The 22,190-nt window shown below is 38.3% G+C and overlaps 1 protein-coding gene across 5 annotated transcripts in view; it reads right to left on the bottom strand.

The window, feature by feature from the left end:
• Positions 1 to 22,190, bottom strand: part of HELZ (helicase with zinc finger) — an 88,195-nt gene that overhangs the window by 54,260 nt on the left and 11,745 nt on the right. For 2 of the 5 annotated variants that reach the window (XM_058038729.1, XM_058038727.1), the window contains exons 2-10: positions 16,689 to 16,916; positions 14,904 to 14,940; positions 11,435 to 11,559; positions 9,251 to 9,307; positions 8,406 to 8,454; positions 7,928 to 8,003; positions 4,590 to 4,788; positions 3,425 to 3,532; positions 2,827 to 3,124 (exon numbers count right to left, since the gene is read on the bottom strand). In XM_058038729.1, coding sequence (XP_057894712.1) covers positions 2,827 to 3,124; positions 3,425 to 3,532; positions 4,590 to 4,788; positions 7,928 to 8,003; positions 8,406 to 8,454; positions 9,251 to 9,307; positions 11,435 to 11,559; positions 14,904 to 14,940; positions 16,689 to 16,898 — 1,159 coding nt within the window. In that variant the 5' untranslated portion in view covers positions 16,899 to 16,916. Of the gene's footprint in view, positions 1 to 2,826; positions 3,125 to 3,424; positions 3,533 to 4,589; positions 4,789 to 7,927; positions 8,007 to 8,405; positions 8,455 to 9,250; positions 9,308 to 11,434; positions 11,560 to 14,903; positions 14,941 to 16,688; positions 16,917 to 22,190 lie in introns of all 5 variants that reach the window. The other 3 variants (XM_058038728.1, XM_058038726.1, XM_058038730.1) reach the window with 2 other exon arrangements.

Raw genomic sequence — 22,190 nt, forward strand, 5'->3', positions numbered from 1 at the left:
TCCCAGCACTGGAGAGGCTTTCCCTGGCAGCCTGACACAAACAGCTCCTGGCACACACTGCACACACAGGGACACCTTCTCAAAGAGCAGCTAGTACATAATCAGTGCACAGAAAACTTCCTACAGCTCCCTTCTTCTGCTGTAAATAAAGATTTCTACATGCAGAATGGATGCTCTTCTATTAAAATATTTTAATGTTGACCTTTCATTGCTGCCTAAACATCTCAACAGGGCCCTGAATTACAAGCAAACACAGAGACCTCAGGCATCTTTTGTTAGAAAAGCATTTCCACAAGATCTCAATTCATATATTCATATATATAATATTTCTTTTATCTTTATATATTCATATATATATAAAAAGTAAAAGAAATTATGGAATTGGACACAGATTCAATGTAGTGATCCCTTTCCCTTGCCTGTTACACACCTTTTACACACAGCAAAAAGCCCAAGGTTCTGTAGTTACAATTATCTGTAAAGCTCTTAAGAGTCTTTCCATTTGAAATAAGTATTAGTGGTTGTGAAAAACGCCAATCAGTTGTTTTTAAAATTTTAAAAGTTTAATAGTAATAAAATGATTACAAAAATAGTAATACAATTAGAGTAATAATAATTTGGACAATTTGAATTAGGACAATATGAGACAATAAAGACAAAAGAGTTATGGACGTCCAGGTACCTTTTTCTGGGCAGCACGAGCCCAAAAAAGGACACACATTACCAAATATTAACCCTGAAAAACAACAGCCTGTTGCATATTCATATACTTCATACATGATGCATAAATTCCATTCAAACACAGATTCTGTCTGGTCTGTGTCAACTTCTTCCTCTTAATCCTAACAGCGCCTCCAAGGCGGGAAGAAGTTCATTTCTTCTGATAAGAGGGCAATAAATTCTTTTTCTCTGACAGATTCAGGTGTCCTGTGGCTGCTATCTGGTACAAGTGCCTCATTCCTTTCTTAAAAAAAATATTCCACTTACATAGTTCTTATTTTAACTACAAAAGTTAACTTCTAGCTAGACTACATTTACTATATTATTAAAATGTTAATACAGCACTTCTAATCAATATATCCAAATCCATATAGTGAATATCTGCCTAGAGCCATATAATATGCACTTTTCACAGTGGGGACCTGCCTGAAGACTTCAGTGTCCCTGCGCACACAGAGAGAAAACAAGTGAAGGAAACAGCAGCACCTGATGCCAGGGGTTGCTACCTCCACCTCACCCATCATGGCACAGATCCAGTGTAGTGATGCAGATCCCTTTTCTCTTGCACACACAGCAAACAGCCCAGGATTCTGTAGTTACAATTATCTGTAAAGCTCCTAACACTCTTTCCATATGAAGTAAGTATTAGTGGTACCCTGCCTGAAGGCTTCAGTGTCCCTGTGCACACAGACAGAAAACAAGTGAAGGAAACAGCAGCACTTGATGCTGGGGGCTGCTACCTCCACCTCACCCATCACCTCCATGTGGAATTCAGCTGGCTGCTCTGGGATCCTGTGCTTAGGACCTGGTTTAAGGCTCCACACCACAGATTGGTTTGACCAGAATTCTGATTCTGCAAGTAACTCATGGCTGGGTTCCCTTCTCTTGCCCAGGTTTAAAAGGCAAGGACTGTTCTGCAGTGGTTTAGGAGATCTGTGATCACCCACGTGCTCCATGGAGATCATGGAAGGGCTCCCACTCCTGGCAGTGCCATACCCTGAGCTCCCAGAGATGTTACACCATGCTCTGCCCCCCTGCTCCTGCCTACAGGCACTGGAGGCATCTCAAAAGATCATGATCTTTGGTATTTGCTATTTACAGCTTTGTTCCATGAATGCTGCAAATGTTAATCTGTTACATGGAAATCAAGGCCAGGAATAGAAAACTGCTGCTCAGCTTCATCTTTTTTCCTTCCTTTTCCCTTTTCTTCTTCTTTCTGCTTAAATCCCAGTGCTACAATTCTGTTTCATTGGTGTTTTTATCTCTCAAATTTTCATTAAAAATTAAAATCCTGTATCCCACCCAATGGCTTACTGCTGAGTGATATAGTGACCTATATTTAGCTCTCTTACACCATAAATCAAAGTGCTTCCTTCTTTTTTTGCACCTCTTCAAACATCTTTCCATTTTCTGACATTTTTCTCATACTGGAGTTATTTCAGGTTTGAACTGAGAGACACAGATCAGTTTAAGAAACAGATTAAACATAGTAATTTGTAGCTCATTTCTCTATCTGAAAACACAAATATAGTTACATTTTCTTAACATTTTCAAAATTCATGTCAGCAGCAAATTATTGAGTTAAAAGCCTATACTCAGCGTCTTGCCTTTGACAAACCTAGGCAGGTATTACAAGAGAAGAAAAAAATACAAACCAACTTCTCAGATAGTCTGTTTTAATGACTGTTTTATTACCCTGTGTATTCTTATACAGAAACACTTAATTTCTCTAATGACATTTTCTGACATATTTAATGTCTTCATCAATATAAGAATGTTTATAAAAACATAAACATGTGTTTATAAAGGCAGAACTTCCAGTGCTGCACTCAGACACACACCAAACTAGAAATCCCCAGCATTTTAATCATACTTAGGAGCTCTATCCTGACACAAAGTAAGTCATATTCCAATTATCTGCCTGATTTGCACCCTCTGAAGCTTTTGCCCACTATTTCTATTCACATCTATGAAGAACACAACATACAGCACAAAACATTCATGAGCAGCTGACAGAGATGCTGTTCTGCCCAAAACTGAAAAGGAAAGAGATGGCATGAAAGATCTCCACTATACAAAACAAAAAATAAAGTTTTAGTACATTACCTTCAGTGGAAGCAGCATCAATCATCACTCGTTGCATGAGGACTGGCTCTAATCCAAAGTCAAACACCACAGTTTGGCGGAAAGTCCCAAAGATTTCCGTGTTAAAGGCTATACTGACTTTGTATATATAGTGATCTATTCCATTCTGGACCATCTTCCCTCCTATCCATTCCTGACAGTTCTCTGGAACTTCTTGTGATACCTGGGTAGTGCTGTCTCCAGCAGATATTGCAACGATACTGAAGTGGGGTCGATGGGCATCATAGAGCAATGCCACTCGGTACAGCATCCTGGCAGGCTGCAAAGGAAATGCAAAGGCTGAAATACTGAAATCATTCCAGGAATATCTTCATTTGCAATCAGATCAAAAGGGTTAATAAGAACTATCAGTTTTTCAGGGCAGATACAGGTCCTGTCTGATTTCCAGATATCTGGGCAGTTGATACATCATCACCAGAGCTGCCGGAGAAAAAGAGAGAGAAGGGATGGTGCTAGGAGGTTTCTCTATTTTAAGGAAGATGCAATTGAAATCTTAATTGCAAAAGGTTATGGGTAGCATTCTAGTTATTACTAACTTTCAAAAAATAAGTAGTCCTACCTTACATGTGAGAGCAAATGTCCATGTCTGGTGAGACTTTTTGGTGGTGACAGTGACTGAGAGCTCGGGATTATGTTCTACTCTTACTCCTTCTACACATTCACTAAGCTAGATTTAAAATAAAAAGGAAGATAACATTAAACTTCTACAGGCAGTATCAAAACACAAACATTCAGGAAAAGGTAGCACTTTGTTTAACAGAAAGAGGAAAGAATGGTTTCCCAGATTGTGCAGGATTGATGCAAGTCCCACTCAGGAGTTAATGTAAATATGTGCTAATGCAAAGAGACAAGCTAAATCTACCAGACCACACTGTGTAAGTGAAGAATAGAACAATTTAGGGACAAGATTTGATTTTCAATAAACAACTGAATTGTAAATGTCTAAAGTAGAACAGAATTTCATTTGGAAAAAAGGATATGTGATACAGTGAGGCCCAGAAGATCTCTGATCTCACTGACATCAAGACTATTGAGACAACAGGAAAAAATAATCAGGCTTTCTACTCATCAATGTATTTTGCTAAAGTCCATTTTTCTCAGATTTTAATCAACAACAGATGGACCAAAAACTCCTTAGGGTCAGTGCTAAGTAGAGCTCGTTGAATGCTACAAAAAAATGTTCTTTCTAATTCCAAAGGGCTGCTAAATTTGATCATATCCATATCCCACACTCCTTGGTACTCAAACACTTCTGAATATTTGGGGGATTGGCTGCTCTTCATACCAGGGCCTGCAGCTGCAGGCAGAGAAAGGAGCCTCACACAAGTAAGAGTATTCCCCACGAAGAGTAAGAGTTGAGTCAGAGTCAGAGTAAGAGTTGAGTAAGAGTCAGAGTCAGAGTATTCCCCATTAAGTTGTGAAACCTTCACTACTTATTCTCCAGTTTAAGAAGTTCTGCCATCTAGTCAGGGAACAGGAACAATACCATGAGACTTGCTGACCCATCCTACACTGGGAATTGTGAATATGCAAAATGAAAGAGCTGTGATTAACCCAAAACTCAGCCTAAGTCTCTTTGCAAGACCCAGGGCAGGATGGAAAGGAGAGCAAACTGGTTGGACAATTTCTTGGTGAGGAGTGATTCAACCAGCTCTGATAGAGCCAAAACCAGGCTCTGTTAGCTTTAACTCTGATCACACAGAGAAGCAGGATATTTTCCTCACCACTTTCTCAGGAGACAAGGAATTCATCCATTTCTCAATGAGGGTTTCCATGTAAGTGCCTGAGCACTGCTTGTTCTCCTTCTGCTGCTTCAAGCGGATCAGGCGGGAAGCGTAGCGCTTCTGCCACTCTGTCAGCTCCTCCTGGGAATGTGCTGAAGTACACTGGGCACCATACCTGCAGATCCCTTGCTCTAAAAATCTACACAAAATAGGAAAAAGCATTATTAAAAAAAAAAAAAAAATCACAATTTTAATTGTAAAGCCAGAAAGAGTTTTTAAGTTTCTCTCACAGAACTAAAGGCAGTTTTAGTCCATGTGAATTACTTTGGAAATATCTTTATATTTATACAGCATTTTCTAAAAGAGGCAGCAGCATCTCTCATTGCAAAGCCCAACATATATAAATTATATATAAAATATACAAAACTTCTTAGAAATACAGGGGGATGGAAGTCTTAAGAAATTTCCAGCTTTAAAGAAAACAGAATCAAGTGTTTGTACAGCAATTAACACAAGGAGATCACAGAGCATCCCTGAAATGACTAGGCACTGTATTAATATGCACAAAGCCCCCTGTTAATCAAGGGCAAAGGAAAGATGTAGCATAATTTCTTCCAGTGATTACATTAGTAGCTGATAAATACCCAATCAGCAGTTTTTCCTGGAGCAACAGTGACATCACATGGTCCCTTCTACTAAATACAGCTCCACAGAAACCTCTAGGAAAAGGTTTAATGCTCCTCTTTGCAAAGGGTGTGTTAGTGTAAAAGGATCTATTCTTGCAGACACAAAGAATTTCTTAAAGAAATACATTTTCCACTTAGTGGCATGTGCTGATGCATGGAATTAATGCTATTCCAAAGGCCTGTACACAATTGAAGCATTCTAGTTCTCAGAATTTACTGCAAGTCTGGGCAAATGCCTGTATAATTTGGGGATTATTTTTATAATTCAACTTTGTATTAAAATTATAAACCACAAGGCAGCAGCTGCAGCTCCATCATTCTTCAAAACTGAAGCACTTAAAAAATAGATGACAAAATGAAAATTAAATAGGGGGAGAGATTTAAGCTCCGAAGCTACCAGGAAAGCACTGGTTATACAGAATAAAATTTGGCCAGGAGATTGTTTTGTTTGTTTGTTTGTTTTGCAAAAGGAAACTATAAAATTTATGCAAACATCACATTTTTTGATGTGATGTTTGCATAAATGTTTTCCACAGTACATATGTTATATAATGCAAATTAAACTGTGAACTTTGAGCAGTGAGACAAAGCCAAGCCAGCTCTGCCTGTGACATTGAAAACCTTGCAGCACAAGTACCTGCACATCTAGGTCACACTTGCATCAGTGGCTCTAATTTGATTTAGCAAAGAAATTTTCCTTTAAGAAATTCACTTGAAAGTTTGCATGCCCAAATTGTAAACAAAATAAACATGATATATAACGTGTCACTAAAGGCCTTCTCAAGCTATGATTCTTAATATATTTGAAATTAAAATGTTTTTACTTGGCAGTCAATTTCAGTATTCTTTCTGTCAATTTTCCAATTCACCACTGCATTAGAATGCTAAAGTACAATTATGAATTTCACTTCCTAAAGTAAATGGAGTGCAAGCATAAAAAATTGCTGACCTGTTCTTATAACCTACATAGCAGATTTAAAATCAAGTGAGCTTCCTTTTCATTATTTAACAGGAAGGCATATTACTTTAAAATTTGTCATCATTATTTAGGTTTTCCAAGATCCTATTGTTCATATTTTTAACACTTTTTTTCCCCTCAATTTTACTTTCTTATTTAATACCTCCTGCAATTCCATAGCTTCGTTATCTAGAATAAATATTCTGCACTCCTACTGCTTTATGGCACAGGGGAAAATAAACCAGACCTTCAAAAATTCATATTCAGTACCTGAAACTGCCTCCTCCTAAGGAACTCAAACCTTCAGTCCCTGCTCAGAATGATGCTGTTCACAGGGAATTGCTGAGCAAGGCACAATCCTTCCTACTGGAAGGGTTAACAGTGAGCTACATTACAGCTTCAGTGGAAAAATGTTTCAGGTTGGAAACATGGGATAGATGTTACTCAACAAAAGATCACCACAAGCTAAAAATTGTAAATATCTGCTTTTTTTAAAATTGCTGAATAAGCACCAGACATGATTAAGAGTCAAGAAGAGTTGCCAAGATTTAGCATCTCTAGAAAATCATGCCAGAAGTAGCTCAAAATCAGCAGTTCAGTCATGCCACTTAAAAAGCAGGTCAGAGCTTTTGAAAATAATTTGCATTAGTTACATAAATGGCAGAACCAAGTGCATAATGATGATTCCTCCCCATATATACTAATACAGTTTTATGGAGAGCAATGACAATTAACAACACAAAGTACAGGCAATTTTAACCAGATTATTGGAAAAGACAAGGAGAAACACCAATACAAGCCATTGGATCTTCTCTGTGTATCTGACTTTATGCAAAAGGGAAAATAATGAGATCTGAGGGAAATTCTGGGCTTTTTTCTAAAGACAAAGCCCATCTACCAACAAAGTTCATTTATCAGAAGGCAGCACTGAAACCTGACAGTGCTTCAGTCTGCTTACACTGCTGCCCGAGGAACTTTTCACACCTCTGAAATCAGCCAAATCAGAAAAGGAAGGGGAGAAAGACAGATGCTGATCTGCCACTAGAAAAATGCCCTTCAAACCACTGTATTATGAAAATTGAGTTAGTGATTCCATTCCATAAACTGAATTGCTGCTGGATAAACTGACCCTTCCAAAAACCTATGAACAGGTCAACTCCTGTTCTAACAAGCACCTCCACTTTACTGGCCTCTTCAGCATTCTGTCAGCAGGTGAATGGAAGAGGAACCATTCTGCTCCCTTGGAGGGGGTGAAGCAAAGAGCTTTTAAAGAGTGTGTACCCCTCATCGCTCTTATCTTTTACAGAGTGTGCATCCCTCACTGCTCTTATTACAGTGTGTACTCCTCACTGCTCTTACCTTCTACAGAGTGTAAAATCCTCACTGCTCTTACCTTTTAGAGAGTGTGCATTCCTCACTGCTCTTACCTTTTACAGAGTGTGTATTCCTCACTGCTTTACCTTTTACAGGGTGTGCATCCCTCACTGCTCTTACCTTGTACAGAGTGTAAAATCCTCACAGCTCTTATTACAGAGAGTGTACTCCTCACTGCTCTTACCTTTTACAAAGTGTGTATCCCTCACTGCCCTTACCTTTTACAAAGTGTGTATCCCTCACTGCCCTTACCTTTTACAAAGTGTGTATCCCTCACTGCTCCTACCTTTTACAAAGTGTGTACTCCTCAGTGCCCTTACCTTTTACAAAGTGTGTATTCCTCACTGCTGGTGACGCCCCTGGGAGGGGGGCGGAAGTGCCAACCATCCCGTGACCCTGCTGGGACAGAACAGTGGTTATTCCTCAATTCTCAGTTTTCCAGTCAGACAGCAACTGCTCAGGGATCCACATCTCTGAGCATCAACCCAAGGTGTGTCTGAAAACACAAGCAAAATTAACCCCTCCCCACAAACTGATTTACAATGCATGACAAGCTCATTTAGAGCAAAGGTGGTGAAGGTGGATTTCATACCATCTGCAGAAGGCAGCAGGCCTCTGGTCAATAAACAGAAACTTCTGCCTCCAAATTCAGTCAACATTGAGATAATTCTACCTCACTGGGACTCATCACAACAGACAAGCCCCTTTTTTGCTTTTTGCCTGCAATGCAGTGCTGAGCATTCACCAGGATCCAAGTCTTCTCACTAGGAAATTATAATTTAAAATGGAGTTACATACCTTCTTCTAAATCTTCTACATGATATCCTGACGGTACTTTACCAGCTGCCTACAATTATATTAAAAAGCCCACAGTTACAAAGGAACACAAAACAATTTCATCAACAAGAACTGCTGTCAAAATGGGTTTTAGAAAAATTATTACAAAAAACATCAATAATAAGTTGAAATTACTTCCAGTCACAAACCCTGCTGATAACAGGGATTCTGACAGAAACACTAAGTCAACTGGTTAGAAAAAACTTTTAGAGATTTTTATAAGACCAAATTCCACCCTACAATCAACTCAACATGGACTGCAGTGAATTTCTGAAACACTAAAACAAAACTACATTGCTAAGTCTTTCAGCTTTCAATCTACAATAAAAATAAAGCTCAAATAAATGACTAAGCATAAAGAAAAAAAAAAGAGAGGGGACAATTTAATCAGCAGACATAAGTTTGACCTCCAGTACAAAAAAATAAAAAAAAAGGAAAGAAAAAAATGTGGTTAAGAAGGTATTTATAATCTTTAAAATTTCTGAAGTCATGTTTATTACTTCAGACTAATTTCCAACAGAGAAAAATGTGATAGATAAATAAATAAATACTGCAGATCTAAATGCTTGGAATTCTTCCTACTTGCTACTTAAGGAATCAACAATCTATTAGCATCATTTTTTATTTTCTCCTACATCCTGCAAGACTGTGATGAAAAGTTCCTGAAGAGGCTGGTGGGTAAAGACCAACACAGCAGAAATAAAAATTTTTGAAGCAGCCTGTTCCCAGTGAGCCTGGATCTCCTGGGACACATGGGAAGCTCCAGGTACTGCTCATTATTTTCCCAACAATATCCTCATCATTACCTCTGTTTCAGCAAGAAGTGTTTTCAGTCGTGTGAGATCTTTAGTTACCATCCCGTTCTGGGGGCAGAAAGAATATTAATTATTGAACAAATAAACCTTCATTATTGCATTAAACCACAGCAACCAAGTTCATTTCCCCCTCAACACCAGGAGAAACAAAAATGAATTTGGCTTACGGCACCAGTTTGAAATGACACTAAATAAAACTGAGTAAACATTGTGGTGAAAAAGGGAATTCTACACTGGCCAAACCAGCACTAGACTTACAGCAAGTACCAATACAGGAGAATTCAGGAAAGCATCATATTAAGAAGAACTTGAGGAAAAAAATATACCATGGTTACTGCAACACTCCAGCTCTGAAGAATTATTATAATAATCTTTCACTGCTGTTGCAGTGATGGATTCATTTATTTTTAAGGATCTACTTTACAGATCACTAATTTCTGCAGCTCCATAACTCTTCCTGCTCTGATGTAGATTGTAATTTTTGGAGTTTTCCCTCAAAAGCAAAGATCAGCCATGTGACTAACTGCATAGTCAAGTACAATTGAAGTAAAAATCTTTCAAAACTGAATTTATGTGAAATACATAGGTATTTGTAACAATTTCACACTCTTGTAAGTCAAAACTTTGATTAAAGAAACCCAGACCTGTGGGGTTTATTTCAATAATCTCTGGCAGAAATTTAATTAAGTACTACTACATTTGTTAGCCTTCTCCACATTCAGACTGTGCTACTGAGCAGGAGAAATTACTCTTTGCTCAAAACTTACACATTTAACAATCCTCACACTTAAGGCTTTTTCCAAAATGATTTTTCACTTTTTCAGCAGAAGGCTGAAAATTGAACTTGTTGAGCTTAAATGTAACAGAGCAAAAAAACATTACCAAGAATCATTCTCTTTAGCCACTGGGGAGGAAACTGGATGGATTCCAACTCTTCAATAAATTCATTCCAAAACTTTGTTTCACTTCTTTTTTCAGACAATGGCACAGTCAGTAAATCAGCTGCTGATTTTAATATTCCTACTGAAAACAACTGTGTCTAACAACCTAAAGCTTGTAAAAACCTCTCAAACCCTGCTTTGGGATGACACTCTGGAACCCTATACAAAGGTACCTTTATTTGCACAACAACAGCTCAAAACAGGGGCACTCCACATTCCCTGCAATAAGACTATTTTACTCATTTTTCCTGAAGGCAAGTTTCCTTCAACCTCACCAGGAATTTTTCAATGAAACGTTTTTTCATGAGAAAACAGCTAAACAAAGAAAAAAAATCCTTTATGTAAAAATAGCCAATGGCTGGGGGGAAGGGAATTCAGGATGCAGACCAGACAGACAAACAGAACTCTCAAAAACAACCTCCTGATTCAGTTCAGCAGGATCCAATCTCAAGGTAAGAGGCTCTCCTGCAAGTTTCTGATGTCACACATTCCCCTCAGTCTGACTAAGCTATGAGCACGTTTCTGGGTGTATTAATTCCAGCAGTTCATGCTGATGAACTAACTGCTTGTTTAATCCAGACTACAGAAATTAAAAGGACACTTCTTTAGATTCTTACATATGTCCCTCATTTACTCATATAAGTAGTCACATAAAAGTCTGAAGTTACTTACATGTCTGGGGTTAAAAGCATCTTTACAAGTTTGAACAGTTTAAGGGTAAAATAGAAGCTTTGAACTCAAACCTTTATCTTCATCTTGAAATGCAAAGCTTTTTTTCTTTTCCTGAAAAGCTTTTTATGCTGTCTTACAAGTTACCATGGGCCAGTTATTTAAAAGTCCAATCAATAATTTTTCCTGCTTTAATGGACAGAATTCCTGAAGTCCATACAAAATGGGGTCAGGTACAATTTAGAATAAGCAAGGAAAAGTTTGAGATTTATATTATTCTTGTCAATCACACAAATATGCAAATTTATTTTACATTCCCTGAGGATTCAGGGCCAGCAATGAAATAACTTTCCAAAATCACAACTCTGAAACACTGGTTATGCAACAACCTGGCATCCTGGTGATATATGTGTGCCCATATATTTATCATTTCCACACAAACCATTTTTGTTGCAAGCTGCCAGTGAAACATATGTTCGGAAGTTTGTTATTAAACAGATTTTTCACAAGAAGGAAATACAAAATTGTTTCTTTAAATGATGTAGATTGCAGCAAACCCACTTACCAGTGATTCCCCCATCAGTGATTTGGAAAGAACATTAGACACAATTTGCAGCTTCCCTTTGAGATGCATGCAGCAGAGCACTGCCCGGAGAGATCCATCGCCCTTGGCCAGCCCCTCTCCCAGCACTGCAACACAAATCAGCCACTATTACCCTCAGCACACCACCCATTTCACTCATACATACAGTTTTCCTTCACCCTCAACAAGAAAACAAAGTCTGAAGCTCAGGTTAAATCCATGGCTTGTGGATGTAAATTAAATTTCATGTGTTGTTGTCTAATGTTAACTTGAAGCTTGTCTCCCACCAGCTCATAAATGTTGCACATGAGCTCAAAAAAGGTTGTCATGTTTACATGCTAAAATAGACATAAATTAAATATGGGAAGGGTAAACTCAAATATCTGACACAGACACAAAGGACCTCCTCTCACAGAAAGGGTAAAAAAGAAATAGCAACCAACAACCTCTCAGTAACACAAACATGCTCAGGAAGATCCATTCATGCTCACAAAACACATGCCCTGTCGTTTCCAAAAATAGCCAACCTCCTCATGGGCAATTCCTGCTCCTCTAAAAGGCCTTTTATTCACTTATGCTGCAAAGGGTGGCATATAGGAACGATTGTCTGAGCCCAGAAATTTACAGGCTCCCTGTAACAGAAAACTTTCTGAATGCTCCCTAGCACGGGACCAGCAGTGAGCAGTGCCAAACAGACACTTTCTGAACTTCCAGCAGGGACAGGATTTATTTCACCACACAGACTGCTTCAGACAAGCTGCAACAACACTTAACCACACGAGTTACCTGTCCAGAAAATGCAATGCAGAGTGACTAAAAAGCTTAGCAAGCTACGGGTGTGAATTGAAAAGAAGGCTGGACAGTTGTTTAAAATTAAGGAATTATAGAATAACTGTTATTGCAAGCAACATCAACATCTGTGTTTATACTGCTACTCATGCAGATGCAAACAGCCCCTCTCAGTGCTAACAGGAATTCCACATTCACCACAACTTCAGAATTACATTTTAGAATAATAAATCAGAACTCCTCACTCAATAGACGTTCATATCATTAACAGAAATTGCATGAAAGACTCGATAAATAAATAAAAAACACTATGCATCTCTTCAAACTGCAATGGTACCTAAATCTGCTTTCATAAAGTGCCTCAAAGAGTAGTCTGAATTCACCACTCTGATAGTACAGACCACATTGCTAAAAATAGAACTCACTTCCCAAATCAGAAGCAGAAGCACCAAAAATAGCTTTAACATGCCTGACAGCTTGCTATTTTAATCTCAAAGATTAAATCTCCAATTAATATATTCCACAAATATAAAGATATAAGATATAAATCTCCAATTATTATATTTCATATCATTATCTGCATAATATCACCCTGCTAAAACATACAGTTCCACATAAAAAGTTGCAACACATTAAGCACTCTCTCTGGGGAAAGATTTGTGGAGTAATTTAACAGATTTTAAGTTATCATCATTCCCTGTAACCCTACAAGCAGTATATAGAAGAACATGTAAAGAACTATAAAGAACACGTATTTCTCCAGCTATTCCAGAAAACCCTGATCATTCAGGTTCAAATAAAACCATCACAGCTGTGCAACATGTCAGGTCTTGTAAAAAGGCAGAACAGCAGCTTGAATAAAGCTTTGCCCATTATAAGAAGCCTGTGAGTACCAAGGAGTGTGAGTATCAAGTAGTCCATGTTAGGTAGTTTCTTCCCAACAATAATTCAAACAAAACCAAAACTAAGATCATAAATGCAGACACTCTGAATGTCAGGTGCTGGGCTACAATTGATAACCACACATCATGGAAAACCACAACCAAATCATTCATTCATATATTCATAAAAATATGGTATATGTGTACATATAAATATATAAACACATACACAACACTTTTATATACACACATAAATATGGCATTAGTAAGTTCAAAACTGTCCTCAGTTTTAGATCTGGGAAATAATATGTGCAGAATATGCTGGCACGAATGAAGTAAATTAACATAAATCTGGATGCTATTTCTTTGTTAACTAATATACATTTAAAGGCTGTTTTTTCTATTAATTTAAAAAAAAGAAGATAGACATCAATGGTCCTGTTCCACCCACTTCTATGCCTGTCCAGTGAGAGATGACAAGCAGTTACCATGACAGTTCCTTTGAGACACTGACAACTGACACACACACCAAGAGAAGTTCCACAGATGAAAGTCACCCCTGTCCCCATGACAAACCCATCAGAGCTCATTGATGAGAACACTGTTCATTAAAAACAGCATTCTCCCTCCCACCTCCTTTAACCATCATTCAGCTTTCCATATGTCTCTCACTTCTATTTGCCATCATGAAAGACAACTCTGAAGTTAGAATATTACACCCTTATAGCACACATCAATAAGGTAAAAGAAATTTTTTTTACATTTCAGACTATTTCAAGAATGATACTGATTAAGCAACAATCAGACTTTTTTTAAGGTGTTAAACTTCAATTTTACACCTACAGAAAGCAAATTTGGTTTTCTTAGTCAATTTTTATGGACCTTCACAAGTAGCCTGCAGAGCCCCACAAATTCCCCAAACTAGGATTTGACTATCAGTGAAGACAAGCACATTAAAAAACCCCAAAACAATATAAAACCCAAAACAATATAAAACCCACCAACCCAGAAAGGAACAATCTAAAGACTATCATTGCTAGCACAGGAATGTCAGAAGAGTAGATCAGAGTCTGTGCAACAAAACTGTCACCTGAAAAAATTTCCTTTAACATTCAGGAGTAGTTAAAGATTTAAAAAAAAGTGGGATCTACCCACCTTTACTTTCCAAATCTAACTGATAAACTCTGTTCCATCACTCTGCAAACCCAGTGAGTTCTCAGTGAATTTTGAATAATTTGCATTATAAATGAACAACAGAGGATTAGGAATTTCTGAAATTCCTTCAAAAACACCCAAACTGAGCAAGGCAGTGACACATGAAAGGCTCGACTTCAATGTGACATAGGCACATTTGGAAGCTTTAACAAATGTGCATCATCTTGATTTTCTCTGAACTAAGTCCCAAATGCAAACCAAAATATCCACCATGTCCCTGGGAAGAAAGGCAGAACAATCAGCTGTCTTTGTGAGAATCCTGACATTATCAACTCTTCCTACATTTGTGCACTAAAATAACTATTAGCCAAATAGCACCTCTGAGCCAAAGACATGTATTTGAGTTCTGGTACTTGAGTAAGAGCTGAAAAATGGTGACATCTCTCTTTAAGGGAAAAAAAAGGGAAAAAAAAAAAAGCAGAAAAAGTATTATAAAGCAGATACATAATTTTAAATAGGGAAAAAACCACTGTTAGCAAACTAACAAATCTGGGCATCAGTTTTAAAAATTCAGACAACTGACTGCAATTCATAACACTATGTAATAAAAAAAGAAATAAGCATACCATGCCTACAGTCTTCATCTGCTTGCCCATACTTTTTCTGAAAGGTAAAACATGAAAAGTTTAAAAATAGCATTATTCCAGTTAGCATAAACAACTACATGCTTGAATTACAAGTTTTTAAAAACTTTTTAGAAACCATTACCTTGTCTTTTCCTGGGTAGAACATGTAAAGAACATAAATCATATGTCAATTATAATATAATTAATTCTTAGAATGAAGACTAATTTCTGACTTTTTCTCAAATTCTCAGTTAAAATGCTGACTTTTTCTCAAATTCTCAGCATGTGGACATTTTAAAAAGGAGCCTGAATGGGCAAAGGTGTGTGTGTGTTATATGTTTGTGGTTGGCTCATAACACCTACGAAAAATATAAAACTTAACTTTCAAGACACTGTTTGGTTTTTAATCTTGCACTAAAACAGTAATGTTAAACTTTAAGATTATTTTATTCTGTCTTTTCAGTAGTGATTTTAAAGATTACTTTGTTTAATAAAACAAGAAGGAACATTTGGATTGTTTTCCTCTTTTAAGACTTTACATATCCATGTTATTCAAGTCTTTAATAGGAAGGTTTTGATTTTAAGTGTTTTTCCAAAGTCCCTGCAGACTCACTGCAATAATATGATGAACATCCAGATAGGTGCCTCAGAGGATTTTCAAAGAGTGATGTCAGAAATGTATTAAATAATCCAAGCACCAATCTGCACATTGGCTTACAGAAATAATTTTGAGAGGTCAAGTCTGTGGTAACACAACTTCTACTAGAAAATCCAACCTCACTTATTTGTGAATCTCTTCCCCTGAGGAGCCATAAGATAAGTCACTTCTTCATTTAAGAGGTTTCCCAATTCTTATTTTGCACACTGAATAGTCCAATCCAGCTATTTATTTAAAGAATGCTTAAAAACACTCCCTTCATCAGATGGGCAAGGTTTGTCTTAAGGCTGCCCAGCAAGGTCTTGTGACTTGGCCAAACTTGGGATGAAACTGCTCCTACTCAACATATGAAGATTTGGAGTGGACAAGGCTGCTGGAAATCTGTAATAGCATTTCAGAAAGGTAAGAAAAAACAGGTTTTAGGTTTATTCTTAAGCACTGAAATGTCCTTTCCTTTAAGAAAGGAAGCTCTGATGTTTTAAAGGAAGGACACAACTTTGGCAATGGGGTCACCTTTAATTCAGGGTTATGCCTCTTGCTTTGCATTTACAAACCTTTACAAGAGCCATTTTCACCTTTCCACTAAATATTTGCCAGAGTCTAAAAGCTATATCTTCCACCAGATATGCTCCAGCCTAGCCTTGGAAAGCTGGGATTAAGCATAAAAAGGCTAATTTTAGACCTATGCAAATGGAGCTAAAGCAGGTATGAATCAGCTACCTAGATTCTGGCATTTCTTAACTTTGTTTTTTGGTTATTTTTATTTGCAGAAACTTTAATTTGATGCTCTTAAAAGAGAAGGTAATCTGGCATGTAATTCAGCATATGTACCTTAACTCGGATATTTTGCCTTTCTGGAATATATACATATATATTTTAAATGTTTAAGTATTTTTCCTTATTTGTTTAGAAAACTGTGGTTGAGACCCAAATCAAGAGGTTCAAATCCTGAAAAATAAATGGATCAGGGAGAGCTACAAGACAGAAACCTCACAGATGCTATAGCAAGAGGGATTCTGTGGGCAGAGCAACATGCCAAAAATTCTGAGTGGTATTTAAATCTTGACAATACAAGATATTTGACTTTTCTTCCCAGTTCACTAGATACTATAAAGAGTCACACTCACAAGTTGTAAAAAGGAAGCAATTCTATACAGAAGAGTCTCGATTTTGATGCGGTCGAGTTCTGCCTGGCAGGGCTCCGGGAGGTGAGCTGGGGGGTACTGGCTGAGGGAAAGGAGAGCCTCTGTGCAATGCTTCACTGCCACTTCATAATCCTGCTGCTTAAGGGATTCACATGCTTGTTCACATGCCTTCTCTGGTCTTCTGTCTGCCATGACTCAGGGACAGAAATCCTAGAGCGGGGGCAGAGGGGACGATAAAACGTTGGTTAGCTGTGGAATGGCACTGACAACTTGCCAACCAACTTCCATTCCCGTCTCAAGGTGCTGCATCACATCCCCCTCGTGCTGTGCCAGTCACATTTCCTACACCAAGCTCCTCACTGACTGATTTCTTCCCAGGCTTTTCTCATCACTCCCAGCTCTCAATTCTGATTCTAATTCAAGAAGGTACTTAAAGCCCATGACTGATTTTAAGAATGTCAGTAGGGGTTTCAAATTTTCAAGTCAGCATGGATTTAAGCAGAGGCTTTTGGGTCTTCAGTGGCACCATGACCTTTGCTTTGGCAGGAACACAACTCATTCCTAAGTGCTGTCTCTGAGCCTGCAGCCATGTACTCCACACCACCTTCTCTCTTCCAAGCACTTCTCACCTACACTTGGGAGGAGGAGATGTTTCCTCTGGGTGAAGCACAACAAGGATGGACAGGGAAGGACAGGAAAACCATGGGGTCAACAGCAAACCAACCACTTGTCTCTTCCTTCTGCTGGTTTGGCTACATTTATGGCTGAGAAAGTCTAAATACCCCTGCCACACCAACACTTTTAAGCAGAACCTCCTAAATAATTTTAAAGTAAATATTTAGGGGGGATTGAGACAGTTATAGAAAAAATTCTGTCCACAGACAGACATTATCTGCCAATAAACTAAGAAAATGGTTATCAACATCTGAACCACCAGCAGAAGAGCAAAGCAATTCTATAATCTCTGACCATATTGACATACTTAAATACAGGATACACATCCCTAGAGACACTGCACATTAAAGCTGACTTCACAAAAATGGGTTCTGATAACTGAAAGAGGAAAAATCTTAAGAGTTCTGATTTTTGCTTTTAGCAAGCAAATATTGTCGATATTTCTGGTTAGAGACCAACTATTACAATTGTCTCAAGTAATACTTTTAGTCCACTTTAAAAATTCACTGTTAAAAGCTTTCTTTATACTTAGTATTTTCCAATTTTCAACCAAAGGTAATGTAACTTCAAGAATTCAGTCAAACAAATGCATTTTCCTCTTATGAAAAATAATCCATTGTCCCACTTTTCCCATTAACACATGCCTAAGCCAACATTCAGAAGAACTGTAAACAAGTCTTTTCATATATTGTACAACATAGTGTTCTATTTGTTCCCTTCTATTCTTAAATTTCCATTCAGTATCAAAATAATTACATAAAGGAATATTGATTTTTCAAGACTTAAACCAGCTTCCCTTTTAAAACACTAATATACAATTTCTCATTTACAACAAATAAAAAATCTTCTCTAAAATGAAGGAATGCAAGCCTGAATATTTTGCAGTTATCCTGGTACAAATCTGTGACGTGTGCCTCTTCCTTAATAACAGCCTTACAAAATATTACCTCATTCATCCAGATATTTCTTTTTCTGCTAAAAATAAGTCTGCACTTTCAAACAATAGGAACAGGCAAGTAGGTTTTGCATTTCCATACATATGAGTAAATTCATTCATGAAGTAATTCTATTAAAGATTCAGCTGGATCACTTAGCACAGATTTTCAATTACATAAATGTTAGGTATTCTTAAGCTGTGTATGCAAAGATCTTTTCTAGATACAACTAAAAATTGCACTGGTTTCCACTTCACTACCATTTTAGGCCACTGTGTATTTCACAAATCCAGGATCTGCTTCCACAGTGACACAACAGTTAATTGATGTTTTTCTCATGTACATTCTGTTTTCCTCCTAAGGGACTGAAAATAGAGGACTCCATGAACTCTGCTGTACTTTTGATTTCCTCACTTCCTGGCTGACATATAACCAAAATTCCTTTGACCAAAAGGCTGAGCAGAGCTTCTGTGTGTTTATTCCCAAAGAGCTGATTAAACACAGATCCCATCCTGAGTGACCTGGCCAGCACAGCTGACACATTTGAAACCCTTCTCCTCCACCATGGCACCATGAAAAAGACAAAGATGTTCCTTATCAATTGCCTTATGCTGACTGGCTGGAGAAATACACAACTCAGCTGTTTGAGAAGCTGGATTTTACACACCAAGCACTGCCCACACAACTTCTCTGGTCAATTTGAAGACTCCAGAGCACTTCAGAGGATATAATTGAAGCTAAACTGAGCTAAATCTTGTGAATTAAGTGTAAACATGAGCAGTAAGGACCAAGCTGGATAACTGGCTTGGATAACTGAGTCACACCAGTGATATTTCAGTGTGAAAAATCCACCAAAATCACAGTACATGGGACACAATGATAAATAAGGAGCCCTGCAGTGTAAGCTGTTTGGAAAAAAATCAAATTATAACAAACAAAACCAGTATGTGGACAACATATGGAAAATGATGCACTCAGGCTCTCAGATTTCATTTCAAGCCCATCTATAGCCATACAAGCAGACTCAAACATGCACATTTATTAGGCAATCGTGCCATCTACTTCAGACTGCAGTCCAAGTGTTCTACACTGCTCCAGGAGACACCTGACTTTTCCTGCCAACTTAGAAACCTTTTTTTCTTGTTTTGGTACCCTAAATCAGCAACTGAGACTTGTGAACATGAACTACAACCACCATTTCCTAAAATCTGGTCTGTTGAAGTACCTGACTTATCTCCATTCAAAATCACCCAGAGCAGTTCCCAAGCCCCAGCAGGAGCAGGAATGTGATTGTTTTGCTGACGCCTCACCTCAAGTCCAGTGTCCATTTCTGGGCTCCTCTTCAAGAAGGGCATTAAGGCCAAAGAGGGAGCAGAGCTGGGGAAGGGGCTGGAGCACCAGTGGGATCAGGAGCAGCTGAAGGAGCTGCTGGGGCTCAGCCTGGAGAAAAGGAGGCTCAGGGGGGACTTTCTCAATCCCTACAATGTCTGAAAGGAGGTGGGGATCGGGCCCTGCTCCCTGGGAACGAGTGAACAAACAAAAACGGCCTCAAGCTGCACCAAGAGAGGTTTGGGTTGGATATGAAGAAAAATTTCTTCACTGGAAGAGTGGTTAAGCATTGGAATGGGCTGCCCAGGGAAGTGATGGAGTCACCACCCCTGGAAGTGCTCAAAATACAAGTGCACTTCACAATACAGTTTAGTTGGCACAGTGGCATTTGATCAAAGGCTGGACTCAACATTTGAGGTCTTTTCCAACCTTAAAGCATTCATAGAATCATTAGCAGCCAAGGAGCAAAGGCACTTGTTAAAAGAAATTTATTTTGTTAAAAGAAATTTATTTTCAGTTCTACAGATCTTTATTTTCAAGATTTCAGGCATAAAATTGGAATTTCTAAAAGAATTTACTAAGATTAGAACTGAAAGCTGAAGTGTCACAAGGTCTGTGTTATATTCCCAACACTTTGCAAAACTGAGCAAATTACTTATGAGCTTCATTTCTGTCTACTAAACTGAAATTAAAATACTAACATGCAACAGAACAAACAGCAGGATTATTCATTTTCTCAAAGAGACCTTAAAAACCACATGCCAAAAGACTTCTAAATTCTATTCTGAGAACTAATTTATCCTCTAGTGAAGTTTAATACATCTTCAAAATATTGAAGAACCAGTAAAGAGTCATATTCCCACTATCTAAAGTTGCATATCTAAAACAGGTGGACATATCTAGGAAATTCTATATATAAATATATATTCTGGCATCACATTTTGTACCTCAAAAAAACCTCCTGCCCTTAAGTAGAAGAGAACTAACTGAACTTGCATTTCATTGAAAGCCAAGTTGCACTCAATGATCTTAAAGGTCTCTTCCAACCTAGAAATTCTGTGAGTCTATACTCAGCTTATCTTCCACAAAATATTACTTCAAAGACCCGTTAGTTCCAACTGGTGTAACTTAAACCTTGGTGGCTTTTACAACTAACCATGGCAATTCTTTTTTTTCCCCCTACAACTAATGATTTTCAGGCTCAATATTCCTAATGAGTATTCCACCTTCTTGCCAAAGGGGGTTTGTAAACAAACATGAAATGAGGAACTAAAATCCAATCTCCAAATAAAGCTGCATGTTTCCCCTCCAGAACTGCAGAGGGGGCTGGGGAAGGCAGAAGGGACAGCTTGAAGAGGAAGAGTGATAAACAACGTGATCCACAGTCATTTATATCCAAGTAAACACTCCGCCTGCTTGGTGCACAGGAGGCTCTGAAGAACCACTCCACAGTCTGATGGGTCCAACTTCAAATTAAAATCAATGTAGGAGGAGAGAACATCATGAACTAAAATCCAGTGTTTCATGGCAGTTTAACTCATGACTGTGCACTTCCATGCTCCACATCTTACTGATGTGTTTCATGGAATCAAAGGGTCCATACACTAAGATAATAACAAGTTAAAGCATGTGACAGTCCCTAAAAAAATTTCAAACAGATGCTTTTTCAATTCACTGTAAAGCATCTAGCCAGATAACTCTCGCTGTACTTCATAAACAAACAGATTAGAGGGCACAATGCTGTTCCTATTAATGTTACTGGCAAAATTCCCAATGTCTGCCAAGACAGAAGGATCAGATCCAAGGTCTCGCATGCCAAGCTGACAAACAGTAGACAAGTCAGTAAATATTTGCATATTTTAACTAAACATTAACATCTCTTGTAAAGATTTATGCTAAAGCAATAATGTTCAACTTGCAGTCCTACAGTGAGACTGGTAGGGATTTACTGTCAATTGAATTTACTTCAAGAGCCACATCCTGGGAATGGCAGAGTGAAGCAAATGAATGAGCCCCATTGCCATGGGGAGCGCGCAGGGGAAGAGCCTCTCCAGCTGCTCCCATTACGATCCAGAGCCCTTCCAACAGTTCTGCTGAGGGAAATAAGCACAAAACATTCCTTGCCAAGGCCATTCAGCCGTGTCCTCCTGCTAGCAGCCCTCTGTCCTGGGAAGGGAAAACAGGAGATGGATTTGCCCTTCCACTGCCCACTGTGGTCAGGCTGGCGCAGGCCAGAGAGAGCAGGGCAGGAACTCCACTCATCCTGCTCCTCTCTACACAAATGCAAGCACTCTGTTTCCCAACCCTTTGGGATTGTTCAGCCCATCTCACAGACTGGAAAAGCTGGCCACCAAACTGGAGAGAAGTTTTAAACATGTCATAAATTCAGGCAATACTCAAGAAAAGACAGCTGGTTTATCAGAACTTCCCAGCAATTCCTTTTACGAGCAAGAAGAGACCTTTAGATTTATTTACGAGGCTGGTTGCTCTGTTCTTCCTCAGTAACTTCTGAGCTCCGAGTCAATTGGAACTGAATTTCCCAGAA

The sequence above is a fragment of the Melospiza georgiana genome, chromosome 21 (assembly GCF_028018845.1).
Source record: "Melospiza georgiana isolate bMelGeo1 chromosome 21, bMelGeo1.pri, whole genome shotgun sequence".
Lineage (NCBI taxonomy): Eukaryota > Metazoa > Chordata > Aves > Passeriformes > Passerellidae > Melospiza > Melospiza georgiana.